Source organism: Xenopus tropicalis, chromosome 7, assembly GCF_000004195.4.
Source record: "Xenopus tropicalis strain Nigerian chromosome 7, UCB_Xtro_10.0, whole genome shotgun sequence".
Classification (NCBI taxonomy): Eukaryota; Metazoa; Chordata; class Amphibia; order Anura; family Pipidae; genus Xenopus; species Xenopus tropicalis.
The window spans coordinates 24,940,567-24,957,316 of NC_030683.2; the positions used below are offsets into that span (position 1 = coordinate 24,940,567).

At 40.3% G+C, this 16,750-nt stretch overlaps 1 protein-coding gene across 2 annotated transcripts in view; it reads right to left on the minus strand.

Moving 5' to 3' along the window:
* fank1 (fibronectin type III and ankyrin repeat domains 1) overlaps positions 1–16,750 on the minus strand; it is a 75,664-nt gene that overhangs the window by 7,014 nt on the left and 51,900 nt on the right. For both annotated transcript variants that reach the window (XM_002932651.5, XM_018095828.2), the window contains exons 5-8: positions 15,881–15,955; positions 14,396–14,461; positions 9,114–9,279; positions 535–678 (exon numbers count right to left, since the gene is read on the minus strand). In XM_002932651.5, coding sequence (XP_002932697.1) covers positions 535–678; positions 9,114–9,279; positions 14,396–14,461; positions 15,881–15,955 — 451 coding nt within the window. The remainder of the gene's footprint in view (positions 1–534; positions 679–9,113; positions 9,280–14,395; positions 14,462–15,880; positions 15,956–16,750) is intronic.

The following is a 16,750-nucleotide window of genomic DNA, read 5'->3' on the forward strand; positions in this document are numbered from 1 at the left end:
CAAGGTTTCACACTAGGTAGTGAAATTCTAAATCTCAGCAGTCACTAACATTGAGCTCTAATGAGAAGGGAATACATCCAGTAAAATGTAGTACAGAACTTCTGTAGTATTCAACTTCTGAACTACTAATCACCTTCTTAGGGTTACATTGAGTTTGCTTACAAAAGCCCCACTCAACTGTCCTTTATCTGTCCCCTTACCCCTCCCTTCCCGTCTAAATGCAGCGCAGAACAGTGGAAATTGCCATCTCCGCTCCCTTCCAATCCTCTTGTGCAGTTAAAGCTGATTCTACACTCCGTGTCGGCAAAGACACAGGGTTGGAAAGATGTGAAGATGCTGCATTTTTATTTCAGTTGTTCAAATAGGGGCACTTTTCTATGAAATAGACTGTGAAGGGAGAGGTGAGGGGGCTGATGGAGGGTAGTTGAGTGAGGTTTATGTACCCGGGGGGGTTTAGTTCTCCTTTAATCTGCAGAGCTAAATGCTTGCGGCAGTCAAAAATGATTTACTTTTTAAGGAAAGCAGAACTTTTACCATCAAAGGTGTCTTTCCATTGGTATCCTTAGCGTTTACTCCAGCTCCGGCCGCAATTAAACACCGGGCAATGTCTACATTTCCTGAGACTGCCGCAATTCTCATGAGAGGAGTCCATTCTAAATGGGAATCTCTGCTGTCAATCTGAAACAAAACAAAAAATCATGCACTGAATAATACATTTCACCCAACATTTCATCTTAGTAAAAAAGTTAATTTAGGGAGTGGTTCTTTCTGTGAAATGAAACTGTGTCTTTGATATAGGGAAGAATTACAATGAGTCTGTTTTTTCCTGACCACTAAGTTACTATTCTGCCAATAACAAAGATATACGGATACAAACACTGTCAACACAATATTCATTGTACTTCTCCGTCTATATACTGTATAGTACACAATAAAAAATCTGCACTTCATACTAGGGGGCTCATTTATCAATGTACGAATTTAGATTGTTTTAAAGTACGATTTGCGAAAATTCGTATAGTTAACGATAATTTCTGATGTGCGGAAATGTTACAAACGTTACAATCCGAAAATATTGTGGTACGATGCGAAAGTTATGGCCAAAGGAAAGTCACGGCCAAAGGAAAGTCACAATACCATAGCTTGAATGAATTACGTAACTTTCGTAATACAATTTTGTCACACAAATTGTCACAAAGTATGAAAAAGTCACGCAAATTAACGAAAATATCATAGAAAATACGTAAAAGTTCTAAACTTTAGAAAAAATAAAAATTTTTAGTAATCAGACCTGTCGTACTTTAATGAATGTGCCCCTATGTGTGTGTTGGAATTAAGCATAAGAACAAGTAACACTGCCCTAAAATGCGCATTTCTCATCCATTTGAATGAAATGCAGAAATGAAATAATATAAATCTATGCACCATGGCACTCTGTAACTGGCTAGTAACACAAATCCTATACTGCCGGCAGATGGGGTTGCCAACTTTTTCAGTGAGTAATAACAGCCTTTGGGTTGGGGGGCGGGACGTGATGTAGTTTGGGGTGGGGCTTTGATGGGGCTGAGGCCATTACAAAGTATATTGCCAGTAAATTTGTAATACTGGAGAAAAACTCGACCTGCGCCCGATACAAACCCTATCTGACCCGGATTCTGCCCTGTATTTAAAGACCCGTGCCCGGGCGGGGAGGGCACCAGTCTGGGCCTCACCACAATGATGCTTGAATTCTATGGAAGAAAATAAGCATTATGGGAAACTAACACAGTGACTATGTCTTATTTGCTCAAAGCACAGCTAATGAGTCCCCATTCCCTTGTCCTAGATAAATATCACAATATCATAGTTTTTTCTGTACCATGAGCTGTAAAGCTAGAAGTCTGTTATATGGCGACTATAAAATCTTGCTTAAGAAAGTACAATTTCCTTCTTTAAACAACAGCTCTCTGAGCATTCCTGGGGGAACTCCTGAAATTTTTACAATCTCCTTGCTTGAATGAAGATATGAAATCAAAATAAACGATCCTGTTATTCATCTCTAATTTTCCTCATATTCATTGATCTTCAAGAAGGGATTTTCTTAAGTTTTGGCCTTTAAGGCGCTCCCGGAGGACTTGTGTAAAATGCTCTCGTTCGGATCATTGATTTATTTTTCTCTAAAGGTCTGCTGTTGTTTTCGTGTGCGCTGTACAGGATGCAGATTTTAATAGCTTCTTCTGTGTCAATTATAAAACTCTGCACTTTTTTCTCATTGTAAAGGACAAGGAAAGTGTAAATCACTGGGGGGGGGGTGCCAATAAGTTTGGCTCCGCCCCAGTGATTACAATCACAAACCTTAAACCCCATGACAGTAATGCTTTTTTTAATAGAAAACAAGAAAGGAATAAAATGAACGTACTAAAACAGAATCAAGTACAGGTTATTAATTTTCTAAACATTATCAGTTTGTACAGGCATACCATGTTATTATCTGTAATACAAATATTGCATCATTTTTGGTAAGTCATAGAGATAAGGGGAAATGGACATTTGTTTCGTCTATCATACGGTAGACGGTACTATATCCATTAGGATATTGAGGCAGATTTACCAATGCAGGAACACTCAGAGCGTAGCGTATTTTCGCCCACTTGCACAACTTTTTCGTACTTTTGCGCGAAAAAATTGGAAAGGTTTTCCCGCTGTTTACAATTGTTCGGTACGAATATTTCTGGACTTTCGGATCGCCAATACGATATTATCGTGACTAATACAATTTTTTCATAAGCATATTCATGATATTTGCAATCTTCAGAAATTATCGTATCCAATCCAAATTTGTCCCATTCGGGATTGGAATGCTCGTTTTGAATGTGCTCCATTGTGTCTCTCATATAATCCTCTGTTACTAAATTAGTATCAATGCAGCCATGTGACTCATGAGCACCAGGGCCAGAACTAGGAGTAGGCAGTTGAGGCGTGTTCCTAGCGTGCAGCTGTTGGGGGAGGGCGCTAGGCACCTACCTCTACTGTTTGCCTACCCCTAGTTTGAGCCCTTAAGTCCTAAGCACAATCTTAGTTTGGCCCGCTCTCCACTGCCCACAATTCTCTCCCCCCATCCCCATATGTTATCACACATGTTCATTTGCGTGTGGGACAGGGTGGGCCCCTGTCTGGAGTGCCAGCCTATCTTCCTACTTGATTCCTATTGGGCGCCCGTCTGGCTTGGCTCAGCTCTGATGAGTATCATAAAATGAAGATCTTAGCTCTTCCATTCTCATTAGGACTCTCACCTCCCTCGTCCACTCCTCAATTAAAGGGGGGGCTGCCTGGGAATGACTGCCCTAGCTGTCTGCAATGTAAATCTGATAAAGCCTTTTTTGGAAACACTAACATTGATAAAAGCAGCATGTCTGGGTCCCCATATTGCTCTATACTACAAGCCTGTGTTAGAGATTGGTAACACTGATAAAAGCAGCATCTCTGGGTCCCCATGTAGCTCTATACTAAAGGCCTGTGATAGAGATTGGTAACACTGATAAAAGCCGCATTTCTGGGTCCCCATATAGCTCTATACTAAAGGCCTGTGTTAGAGATTGGTAATACTGATAAAAGCCGCATCTCTGGGTCCCCATATAGCTCTATACTAAAGGCCTGTGTTAGAGATCTATCCCAGAGGCCTGTTTCAGAGGTTGGAGTACCCTTTCCCATAATGGAGTGCATACCCACCAAATGTGTACTGGAGCACCCCTGTATATATATCTGAAGGAGTATAATATATTCTCTTCACCAAAGACTGACAGAGAAACCATCTGGAGAGGATTTTGAAATGTGTCTTCTGCATCCTACAAGTCGGAGGTAGTCGCGTGGATCAAAATATAATGGGACTGATAGAAAAATATGATGTGTAAACTGCATAAACCACATCAAACATTTGCCATTTGACGCAACACACCTGTCATTAGGGAACGCTGCGTGCTGTGTCTGCATCTGATAAAATCTGATGGTGTCTGACAGCCTTTTTTTTCTTATTGAAATACACTGACTGTCAAATTTAGATGTAGCAACAAAACACACCATCCGACTTTATCAGATCTGACTTTATCTGATCCGACTTTACATTACAGCCTATGGAGATCAGATTTTTTAGCATCCTATAAAATGTTGTGCTATTGCTCGACAAGATCAGATAAAATCTAACCCACAAAATCCGAACAAAATCTCCAGAGGAATTTAGCCCTTATAAAGCATGAGTTTGAATAAGGCAAAGAACTTATCCAATTTACCAAAAATAAATCAGTATACAGCCATTTGCAATTATTCACTCGCCTAGAGGAGTTAAGTAGTCTTTCTCATCTTCTTGCACAGAAATGTGATAAAGCTATTTCTCAACTTGAACAAACCCTTTCCTGCAACTGCTAGCAGGATCTCTTAGTGAGACTGAAAAGACAGGACTTCTAAGTCAAGTTTATTATAGGAATGTAATGTAGCTCTTGTCAAACTGTCAAGAACAATGAAATAAAGCCGCTCATATGATTTCTTAATCTTTCCATAGGTCGGAAAATACAAGATTTTCCATAGAATACATATCAGACTGAGAAGACTCTTTTCACATTATAACTTCTTTAATCTTAGGATCTGTGACCTTCGGGGTCTTGTCTATCATGTTTGTTCATATTCAGAAAACCATTTTGTAATTATTGCACTCCATGACAATATTCATCATATTTAGTGGTTCAGATGTGAACAGGTGAGGAGTCTGAGGTCTTATAGGTATGAATAATGCAGGGTCTTACATGTATGAACAATGCAGGGGCTTATGTGTGCAGATTGAACTAAAAAAATAGTAAAACTAATGCTTAAATCCTAGGGTCCTAGACAAGATATGGTACTATTCTTTATATGCCCTAGACCAGTAGTGGGCAAAATGCGACTCTTGAGCCAAAAGCAGCTCTTTAGCTCCTTCAATTTCCAGGTGCCGGCTCGCACGTACAGTGTGATCGCATTTTCGTTGCCCGTGGCAAAAATCAGCAGGAGGGGGTGGTCTTTGGGCTACGGGAGACGCGGCGCAGGCGGGGACGGGATGCGCAGTGCAAGGGCGGCTCTCTCGTTTCATGCACGAGTGAGCCAGTGACAGTCTGCAAAAAATTTGGCTCTCAAAAGAAATTTCAATCACTATTTTGTTGATATTTGGCTCAGTTGACTAATAAGTTTGCCCACCACTGCCCTAGACCTGCCAGTAACTCCCCATCTTCTTTTCTGCTGATTCACTGCACATGTTCTGTTTTACTGTCAGTTACTGAGCTTAGGAACCCACACACAGAACATAAATGTAACAGCATAAGACTGATTTGGCTAAATCGTTTGGGGAGTGTTGGGTTTTGAGTTTAATATTGTTGGATTTGGTACATCCCTAAAATATACATATATATCCACACACTGGACATCCACATACCTGGCCCTGTATGAGTGGGTTGGAAGTAGGTTTCCAAGAAAGTCACATTGGGATTATATACCTTGTGCACTTTCTCTATGGTGTATTAGGCCATAATCTACTATCAATGTGTCTTTTTGTGACTTGCTTTAAAGAAAAGCCACGAAGTACCATGTATGTGTGACAAAGCAAACAAGATTACCCAGATAATTCTCCATATTTAAAAGTGTAATTTAAATGCTAAACAGTAAAATCTATGAAAATTGTTACACAAGTTGAGCAGCCACACTGCGCTTTGATCTGTTAACACAAGCACATTTCATAATTAGAAAAATAAATCAGTATGGCCTACTTCATATATGCAATGGCAGCACTACGTTACTGAGCCCTGCATATTATTGTTTTAGTGTCCAAACTGCAACAAACACCTACACTATTAATGGAACGGGATGCATAAAATCAATCATCTCCAGCGAACACTATTTAATGCAACAGCCCTTCAATTGTTTTTCTTTTAATTACCTTATTGGATGAATGTGAAGGCTGCTGTGCTATAAATTCTATGTGCGCTTAATTCCAAGGTCATCCTGTAAGGATTCTCGCGGTTTACTGCCAATTACGTCATTAGCGCGTCAGCGTGCTGCTATGTGTACGTCACGGCGCATTGTGAACGTCGCGGCGCAAGTGCTCGGTGTGCATCCTGACGCCCTTCCTGGGCCTCTCTGAACCGCTCATCAGTGCCTGGTTATCCTGGTCTCTCCTTGAAGCCTAGCCTGCTCCTGATTTACCTGCTTTCCCAGTCTGACTTTTGCCTGATTAACCTCGGCCTGTCTCCACCCCTGACCTCGGCCTGTCCATTTGGTCAAGAAGCTTTGCTGCCTGTCTAGACCTGGATCTGTATAAGCAGCCTGTCCTCAGCCTGCATTTTCCATATCCCACAATTCCCTGCACACACAATGTCAATAAGGAAAGGAACATCACAGTGCAATGCATTGTGGGTTATGTAGTTCCTGCATGATGGCTGTAAGCTGTGGAGAAGTTTTTACAATTTGTAACATCAATGTTTTAGTCCCTCCTCCCCTGCCAGGATTTCAAATGATGCAGAACTGTTTTGCAGCTGGATCTCAGCATATAAAAATGGCATTAATTCTTACTTTTTGAAGGAACAGATTACAGTGATAGGTATGTAGGGACCCATAGGGTTAACATGCCCCTACGGCTTTAAACCCTACAACTTTCTAGTCTATGCTGTTACTGGACAAAGACCCATGTATCAGTTTATAGTTTGGCATATGTGTCTTATTGGTTAACAGGGAGACCACTCCCTTGGCACTCTGATATAGTGTTTAGCAGGGGGTGGGTCTTCCTCTTTGGCTGCATCTGCTGACCCAGGTGGAAGTTCCACTGAGCCTGAGATCAACAGGGCCCCAATAAAGCCTTCTACCCTAGAGTCTGCATTTATCTCTAGTGAAGTAGGGGAACAGGGACCCTGTCAATGAGAAGTAGTAAGTATCAGGATAATTTATAAGAGCACTTTCTAGGAAAGTGAGATAGTGAGATTAGTTAGAAAGAGCAGTTTCGGTTCCAACCAGGAGAGGTTAGCTGGAAGTATTCTTCCCTACAGGCACTGTTGCCTTAGAGCAGGACATGATTAAGACGCAGGTATCAAGTCGGTTCCTATCCCTGATCCATAGTTGGGTGAGGGATCCTTGGCTGCTAAAGGACACCCTGAGGATACAGATACTTGGCCAGGCTACTCTCCACAGGCTGGTTGGTGGTCCTTACATTCCCCACCCCCGGCTAGGTGGGCTATACGGGTGAACACCATATTTTTCTACTGTCTGTGAAATTATCTGATCTCTCCTCTGTGTCAGTATTGCTATAACCCTGTGGATCATTGTCTTGGACAATAAACAAGTTACATTCTGGGTTACCACAAAAGAACCTTCTGGCGCCCATTCTTCCTTTTGCTTGCACACAGCCTAAGTGAGTTGTAGTTGCACTAAACCCCAAGGATATTTCCACTTAGCAAAAGCCCATCTGATGTGTAGAGTCCTATGTACCCCATGCTCTAAAGCCATTCTAGCTGGTGCTGCCTGTTTTTACAGACAAATAGGGGTTACTGGTATATTAGGGGTTTCTGTGTTGTGTGAGGCTCTTTAACAAATTTTGGTTCAGAAGCCTGAGCTCCCCTTTAATCTGACTGAGCCAATGCTATCTGCAATGTAGGTTCCTTTTTTTTTATATGTTTCATTTTCTGTTACAGACCCAATATTGTTTCATAATGTATACATTTTAAAAATACAAAGCTTTTGTTTGAAAAATGTTATTCTTTTCCACTAATTGGCCTAATTGTATTGTTAACCCAAACATAAAATGCTGCATAATTAAAGCAGATGTAATCCTATGGAACTTTACTGTACAGATTAAATTTATATTTTTTAATTATTTTAAAACTTGTAAATGTTATTGCTATTGAAGTCAGTAACTGGCTGCCCTTTAGTGTTCCCAGCAGGGCTGGTTCAGTCTATTCCATTGAAACAATATAGCAGTATTAGGCTGTCCTCCAACTCCCACAATGCTCTGTTCAGTTATAAACTGATTTGGTTGAATCTAATTTCCAGCTATTGTCCTACTTAAATCATTATTGGGGCAAGTGCTATAAATTAAAAAATCCTCCCTAGTCACCACTAGATGATTCCTATACAAAGTGGCGGAGCTGGAGGGGTGAGGGTGCAGAGGGTGAGTGCAGACGGGAAGTGACGTCAAGTGCAGCTGGATTCTTTCAGGAGTCAGAGGCAGTAGTGCAGAAAATACAACACCCAGACAGTCACTGGTTTCCGTAGCAAATACATTAACAAATTTCTTTAAAACATAATGAACGCATATTGGAAAATTGCTTAGACTTACATTGTCTTCCAGTTTGTGGGAGGAGATCCCCCCCCCATACCTGTATTTGTGTTGCTTGTTTTTTGAAAGTAAAAATTAAAATATAAAATATAAAACAAAAATTCTTTTTTAGTAGTTTTGTAACATTCTTTTATGACACCATTTATTTAGTGAATTATGCCCCTCATTATGCCCAGTGTCGGAATGTGCTGTCAGGGGCCCACCGGGGCTGCTGCCTAGTGGACCCCCACCCTAGTTGTGAGCTCCACCCCCCTTTACCCCCATAACATGTACCGCACCCCGCTCCACAAATGGGGTGGGAGAACCGGCGCACACAGTTCTAAACGGAGGGAGCACTGATGCAAACAGTTCCCGGGGGGGGGGGGAACAGACAGGGTCAGCAGAGGCCACTGGGCCCACTGGGATTTTTCCTGGTGTCCCACTGGCCCAGTCCAAACCTGCATACACAGGCCAATCAGATACACTCTCTGATCAATTGGCCCAAAGGGTATATTCAGCTTTAGATGTATAACATTTAGTGGAAACCTTCACTAGACAAATACAGAAGGGGGTTAACTAACCAGGTTAGCCAACCCATACGTTCCCCCGCCAGTGGTATATTTTCTGCACTGATTCTAATACCCAAACAGTATTTTCCTTCCTTTAATTATATTTGCTGTGCCAAACTATGTCAGACTATTGGATGCCATCTTCAGTGAAGCTTAAATATCATGACAAATGTGCTTTAAATCAATTATATAAGCAAAGAGGTTTTTGTCAAAAAAAAAGCCAAGAAAAAGTATTCTCGTACCTTACAGCCGTCATCAATCATCCACTGAACAACTTTCAAATGGCCTCCGTCTGCTGCCCAGTGCATCGCTGTACATCCTGCTTTATCTCTGCTTTCCCACGAGGCTCCTTGTCCTCTTAAATACTGCACAATATTAAGGTGGCCAGCAAAACAGGCCAGCATAAGGCTGTAGGGACAGATACCAATAAAGTCAGAGGTGTGCCACATGTGATGTAAGGAAATATCATCTTGGATAATATTTGATATGTTCCTGTGCTATTTATTTAAACCTGAAATACATACAAAAGTAAAAAAGTCTTATACAGGTATGGGACCTGTTATCCAGAATGCTCAGGACCTGGGGTTTTCCAGGTAAAGTATCTTTCTGCAATATGGATTTCTATACCTTAAGTATACTAATAAATCATTTAAACATTAATTTCAACACCCATAAGGATTATTATTATCTTAGTTGCGATCAATACAAGGTTCTGTTTTATAAATTACATAGCAAAAGGCAATATGTTTCAAAATGTTTAATTATTTGCTTAATATGGAGTCTATAGCCTTCCAGTAATTTGGAATGTACTGGATGATGGGTTTCCGGATAATGGATCCCATACCTGTAGAGGTATGTTCGCTAAGAAGAAAGGACAGACAATCAGTCTCATTAAAATTCCAAATATAAATTTATATGATATGATATACGTGACCTTGTAGTGTGGAAAGGAAAAAAATAAATATATGCCTCCCCCACATCTTTAAAATCTATGTTTTTACAGAAGAGGTCCAAGAACTCACCTTGTTGGATAGGCTAAACTGCCCCCAATAACACTATGCATTAGGGCAGTGATCCCCAACCAGTGGCTCGGGGGCAACATGTTGCTCACCAACCCCTTGGATGTTGCTCTCAGTGCCCCCAAACCAGGGAGTTATTTTTGAATTCCTGACTTGGGGGCAAGTTTTGGTTGAATAAAAACAAGATTTCCTACCAAATAAAGCCCCCTGTAAGATGATAGTGTGCATAGAGGCCCCTAATAGCCAATCTTAGCCCTTATTTGGCTCCTCCATAAACGTTTATGGTGCTCATGTTGCTCCCCATGTCTTTTTACATTTGACTGTGGCTCATGAGTAAGAAAGGTTGGGGACCCCTGCATTAGGGTTACTGACATTTGCTGGCAAAGCGCCTATCTTGAACTGCTCTGAGGTGGAAAATATATTTTAGAGTTCTAGGTCCTCTTAAAAAAATACAGACAAAACAAAGATATATAGATGTGTAGTCTTTTAGTTAGAAAAAAAAAGATTGGATTTTACAGAACACCTCTTCGAACAGAAAGCGGCAATAAAAAAAGACGTTCTGGTACGACGGAACATTTTGTTGACATTTTCTGCAGGGCACTGTCACGAAAAAAAAACTCACTGGAAAATGGGAATAGTAGGAAGAAACATGACTGGGTATTAATGTGAAGTCGTCCAAAGTCAACACAGCAAATTAATCTCTTTATGTGTAGCACTAAATAGTTCCTTTAACTGTAACACCTTGCTGCGCAAATTGGAAAGGGCACGGTAATATTAAAGCGGAGGTGCCATGGTACTTTCTCTCCCCTGCAGAATGATAGTGCCATATAATCAATAGTGCCGCTGTATTTTGAAATTGCTTAAAAATGAAAATATTATAAAAAAAGACAGCAGGAAATGATACATTTATATTACAGTATAAGCCAAATGCTTTGCTAGCATTAAACTGGTCTTTATAAATGAAGCAATGAAAGCATGCAGTTTAACATCGTTATACAAAGACCGCAGATGCATTTGTATCTTTTGGATGAGTCAAAGCTTCATACCCAGAATGGGAAAAGATCCAAGTTAAATCCTGTTATCTATAAAAAGGGAGACATTTGAGTGACAACATTTATGGGCATGGGGTTAGATGATTCGCCCTTTAACAATCTAATCCATGAAAGAACAAATACAAGCTCTAGGTGAAAGGAGAAGAAAAAGCTAAATGACTGGCGGTTATTTGTAGAACACCTCTCAGTGGTTATAATTGCTCAGCCCTCCGACTGGTGCTCATCTTCGGTGAAAACAGATACAAGATGGCAATTCAGTGCTTCCTACAATAGTACCCCTGGCTGGTACATTTTTCAGAGGAGCTCTGGCTGGGGTCAGGGTCCCTTTAAGGTACCAGTGGGCCCTGGGCAAAATTTTATTGGTGGGCCCCCACTGCCCAAAGAAATTTGTCATAGTATAACCCTTTAGCACAGTGCTGACCGACTGGTCCCCCACTCCCCATGTGGCTCTTGCAATTCAAATTTACGAAGAGGACATCATACTTTAACCAAGCTGAAATAAGGTAAAACTGGATTTTTAGTTCAGACAGGACACTGTTGCCTTATGGCATCATGCAGTGTTCTACTGAAACTGGTGATGACAATTGCCAAACCCAAAGTAGCATACAAATTACCACATTTTCAACCACAATTAGCTTTGCCACCCAGCTGGTATTTGACTGACATAGTCGGCAAATCTCCAGCTAGGGCTGGTGCCAGTATTAAAAATTTACCAGCAATATATCTGCCATTAAATTTGTAAGGCTGGCAACCCTACCTATAATCTCTCCCTTCCTTGACTCTTTCCATGGCAGATCACCCCCTTTTATATAGAGGCAGCCTCTGCCCCACCCATTATCCATTGCTGGCCACTTATTTGCGTGCCCTATCTGCCCATTCCCAATCACCCCCAACCTAAAGGCTGGTATTAATAGCAAAAAAATGTGCCAACCCTAAAAACAATTACAATTCATATGCCTGTATTTAGCCATAGTTTCATGATTATCTGGATGTGATTGCAATATAATACAAGCCAAGCAGATATACAGCAATGTGCAGAATAAAGAAGATCCAAAGATCTCATTTACCAAGCAGGCACACACAGATATAAAATTCACACAAAAAACACTGATATGGTTCTAACTGTTGAACCATAATTCAAATGTTTTTTCCCCCATATCATAAATAATTCTTATGGAATTATGCCAAACATCACAACAACCATGGTTAGTAATATTTCTAAATAAGGCCAACGAGTCCTGAGTTCTATCTCTGTCTTACTCTTCATTTACTGATCTTGTGGTTTGACCAATAGCTTGTTGCACAGACTTGCTACTGCCTGGACCACTTGGCAGTTTTGTGTAACTGCTCATAGCTAGCACTAGACAGATACTAATAAAATTATTATTTTGTTAAATCATGTGAAAGTTATCCACTTATTTGTACAGAATGACATGTATTTCCAGGCTGTGCCCACTGCCTTGATATCAAACTACAGGTGCCCTGGCAGGATTTATTACTAACAAAGGAATCTCTGCAACAAACCATCACACAAAAAAGTCCCATATTCTTTATGTCTGCACATCTACACGTCACTGGCATAAAGGATATGTGACTGTCTGCACGTCGCTGTTGTGTGGAATAGATTAAAAGGGATAACTAAAAAAATGGGGGGTGGGATATGTGATGAGAGAATCTGTTTGGAATCCACAAGATAAATATAAAGTGCCATTTGGAACAAAGCACACAATTTAACAATGATATAACCAAATAATGATGAACTAATAATTTGCTTAACTATTTCTTGAAAGCTGGAAATCATTTTGTATCATAATATCTTTGAAATAAAAACATCCAATATCAATTTCCCCACAATATGCTTTGAACAATCACATTTGTAGTCTTTCAGGTTTACAGTTCCAGTTCGCTGTACTGCTAAGTGGTCAGTGTTGCGTTAGTTGCAGCATTACCAAATGTCTGGCTACAAATCATGCTTCCTGTGATATAATGTATTTCTTAGGTTCCTGACTAAACCAGTAAATAACTAATATGCTGCTTCAATTTACACTGCCCTTCACTTAATAGCACCTTCCCTAACAGTGGAAAGGAACAGTTTCTGAAAAAGAGCAGCTAGTTTTACCCATATTAAGGTATAAAAGATATGATTTCCCTTTCTTCCTGTCCTTCAAAGTCAAAGAGCACCAATTTGAGACAAGCAGTACTGAAAAGGAACATTGTGTTTCAATTCATTTATAAAATGCCAGTTTATATGCAGTACTAGATACTGGAAAATTGTGTCCACAAATGTAAATCAGTTGCTTTTCCTTTGACAGACCAAGATAGAGAATAATGCATAACTTGCATCCCCCCTACTAATAATGGGTATCTCAGCAGGATACGCTTACCAGAGCAAAGGTGAATTGAAAAAATGTATTAGTGTCAGGTTAAATAACCACAACAACAATGAGAAACAAGACTTATGACATGTGGAAACATAATATGCACCAAAGTACAAATTTCTATGTTATAAATAAGTAACAAAAGGTTACTAGATCATCTGAAAACTGTGGATAATTTAAAAAAAATCCCCTCGGCAGGGCTGCACTAATTGGATTTACTTTAAATAAGATCAATTTGCATTTATTAGAAGTCCTTGATTTGTCAAAATAATTTGGTAACCTTTATTTGCCTCCCCTCTTAGAAGCTATGGGGCCAAGGTGAGAATACGATTAGCTATATGGCCAAGGTGAGAGTACGATTGGCTATGGGGCCAAGGTGAGAGTACGATTGGCTATCGGGCCAAGGTGAGCGTATGATTGGCTATGCGGCCAAGGTGAGCGTACGATTGGCTATGGGGCCAAGGTGAGAGTACGAGTGGCTATGGGGCCAAGGTGAAAGTACGATTGGCTATGGGGCCAAGGTGAGAGTACGATTGGCTATGGAGCCAAGGTGAGAGTACGACTGGCTATGGGGCCAAGGTGAGAGTACGATTGGCTATGGGGCCAAGGTGAGAGTACCATTGGCTATGGAGCCAAGGTAAGAGTACGATTTGCTATGGGGCCAAGGTGAGAGTACCATCAAGACAATGGTTCCAGGTTTCTTTTCAAGTTTTGTGTCATTGCTTGTTTACTGGTAACATGTGGGATAGCAAGATTATAAAAGAGCCAGCATGGAAAGGGTTGAAGTATAGACAAGAACGTAATTGTTGGTACTGTTAGGTCTATGTGAATAACCACCAGAATCTCAGATAGGATGTTCTTCTTAGTGAATCAAGTAACCAATACACCATAGGTTCAAAGGTTGAATTGTATCAGATGTGCTTTCTCAATGAGCCATACATACTGCCTTTGGATGTTCATGTTTGGTTAACAGCAATTCTAGGCACATAAAGTCTTCATGGTGTCATATGGATGTTCTACCACAGCTGGATTGCTGAAGCTCATAACATATCATTCAGAAAGCATGCACGCCTACCTGTTCTTACCACTACCATTCATTTGGTTTATATCTGCTCCATGTTCAGTTAGAAGTTCCACCAGCCTAAATTAGAACATGAAAGAAATTAAAGAAAATAAATAAAAAAAAATCAAAATGAATATATAAACACAACACAAACAATGTTCTCATCTCTCCCATGACCTCTGGCATGTCGGGATGCAACTTTCTGGTGTCTTTAATCACCTACCTATTTAAAAAAGATTTCTCTTTTAACTCCACACTGGAATAGGTCAGAGTGCATTATCCAATTCGATCTGTGGAGTTAAAAATGTGCTTTGTTTCAGCGCACAAGGGATGTAAACGGGGGGCTTCCACTCTATAATACTCAAGAAAATAAAGGTCTAGCTAATAATACATTCCATTCCCATTTGGGCTGGTAGACATTAAGGGGGGATTATTCATAGACTAGCAGCTGTTGCCAATTATAACATTTTTCTTGCCTGGAATTTACATGATGTCATTCAGAAGTTAATGGTGATCCCTGAGACTAAATGTCTATCCAAACAGACCATTTGCCATATGCAAAGCCTGTTAAAACTCACCGTCCATGGGTTCCCCTTGAGTTAATACTAATAAGGATAGTTTACTGCACAGAACGTCATACTTAAAATAATAAGATCCAGCTGCTCCAATTAGATGACATTCTTCTGTCCTTCCTTCCACCCAGAGATCCAGGGATATCACCTGGTCTTAATTAGTGTTAAAGCCTGGGATAGGAATACACTGCCCTAAACCTTGACCTCGACAGCAGATAAACATACAATGTGAGATATTAAAGGGGTTGTTCACCTCTGAGATACCTTTTAGTATTATGTAGAACAGTGGCCCCACCACCAGTGGCTTGGGAGCAACACACTACTTACCAACCCCTTGGATGTTGCTCCCAATGGCCCTCAAAGGTGCTTATTTTTGAATTCCTGGCTTGGAGGCAAGTTTTGGTTGCATAAAACCAAGTTGACTGCCAAACAGAACCTTCTGCCAGTCCACATAGGGGCTACCATATAGCCAATCACAGCCCCCCAGGTAGATGTTTCATGCTTTTGTTTCTCCCCAACTCTTTTTACATTTAAATGGTTGGGGACCCCCTATTTAGAGAGTGATATTCTGAGATAATTTGCAATTGGTCTTCATTTTTCATTTGTAGTTTTTTAATTGCTTCCATTTTTGCTCAGCAGCTCTTCAGTTTGGAGTTTTAGCAGCTAGGGTCCAAATTAACTTAACAAAAAAGTGGCTTGAATGAAAGAAAAAGGAACAACAACAATAAAACTGTAGCCTCACAGAGCAACAGTTTTTTGGCTGCTGGGTTTAGAAACCCCAATTTGAAAGCTGAAAAGAGTTAGAAGGAAAAGGCAAATCATTCAAAAACTATAAATAATAAACACCAATTAAACTTGCTTAGAATTGGCCATTTTATAACCTAATGTTAATTACACTAAATACAAGTGAAAAAGTAAAACATACCTGAGGAATCCTTTCTGTGCCGCTACCATCAGAGGTGTAAAACCTAATTTATCGGGAATATCTACTTTTACATGCCTAGAATGGGAAACAGATAGCATAGTAAACACAAACGGCATCACAAAAATGTCATATCAAAGAGTTAATGTAGCAGGATCTGATTAAATTGCTGTCCACGTGGTACTCAAATAGACAAACATTTTATCCTTATAGTATGGATATCATTCTCAGCTGAAGCACTGAATATCAAAATATGCGTGATTGTACATCAGCTAGGCTTTCTAGGCTTGTTTATCTGAACCACGGTGCTCAATTTCAATTTTGAACTGAAAAAGTACTAATGACAAGACAGTGACAGAGGAGAATGCAATGTCACACGTGAGAAATGGTCTACTGCAATTTATAATAGAAGCCATGAAGTTTCTGGAGAGGGTTCTAAGGCAAGGCAGGAGGAAAACAACTACATGAGATGTTGCTGTTTAATGTTCAATGAGAACTAGTAAGGGTGAAGACACACTGAGCTACTAGTAGCAGCTATTTGTCACAGCTACAGAAATAGACAATGCTGATCATTTACTGATAACTGTCTCTACAAGTGATGAGCAAATTTTTTGCCAGGCATGGATTCGCAGCGAATTTCTGCATTTCGCCATTGGAGAATTGTTTTGCAAAACTTCCATGAAAATTTGGCATGGAAAAATTTGTTGCGCTGAATTTTTTTGTTGGCGCGCATCATATTGGGCGCGGTCACGTCAAATTGAGCGCGGTCACGTAAAAACCAGCGAGCGACAAAAAATAGCCGCGGTGACAAAAAAAGCGAAACAAATGCGTTTCGCAAATTTTTCACCGTTTCTCGAATTTTCTTGCCGTTTT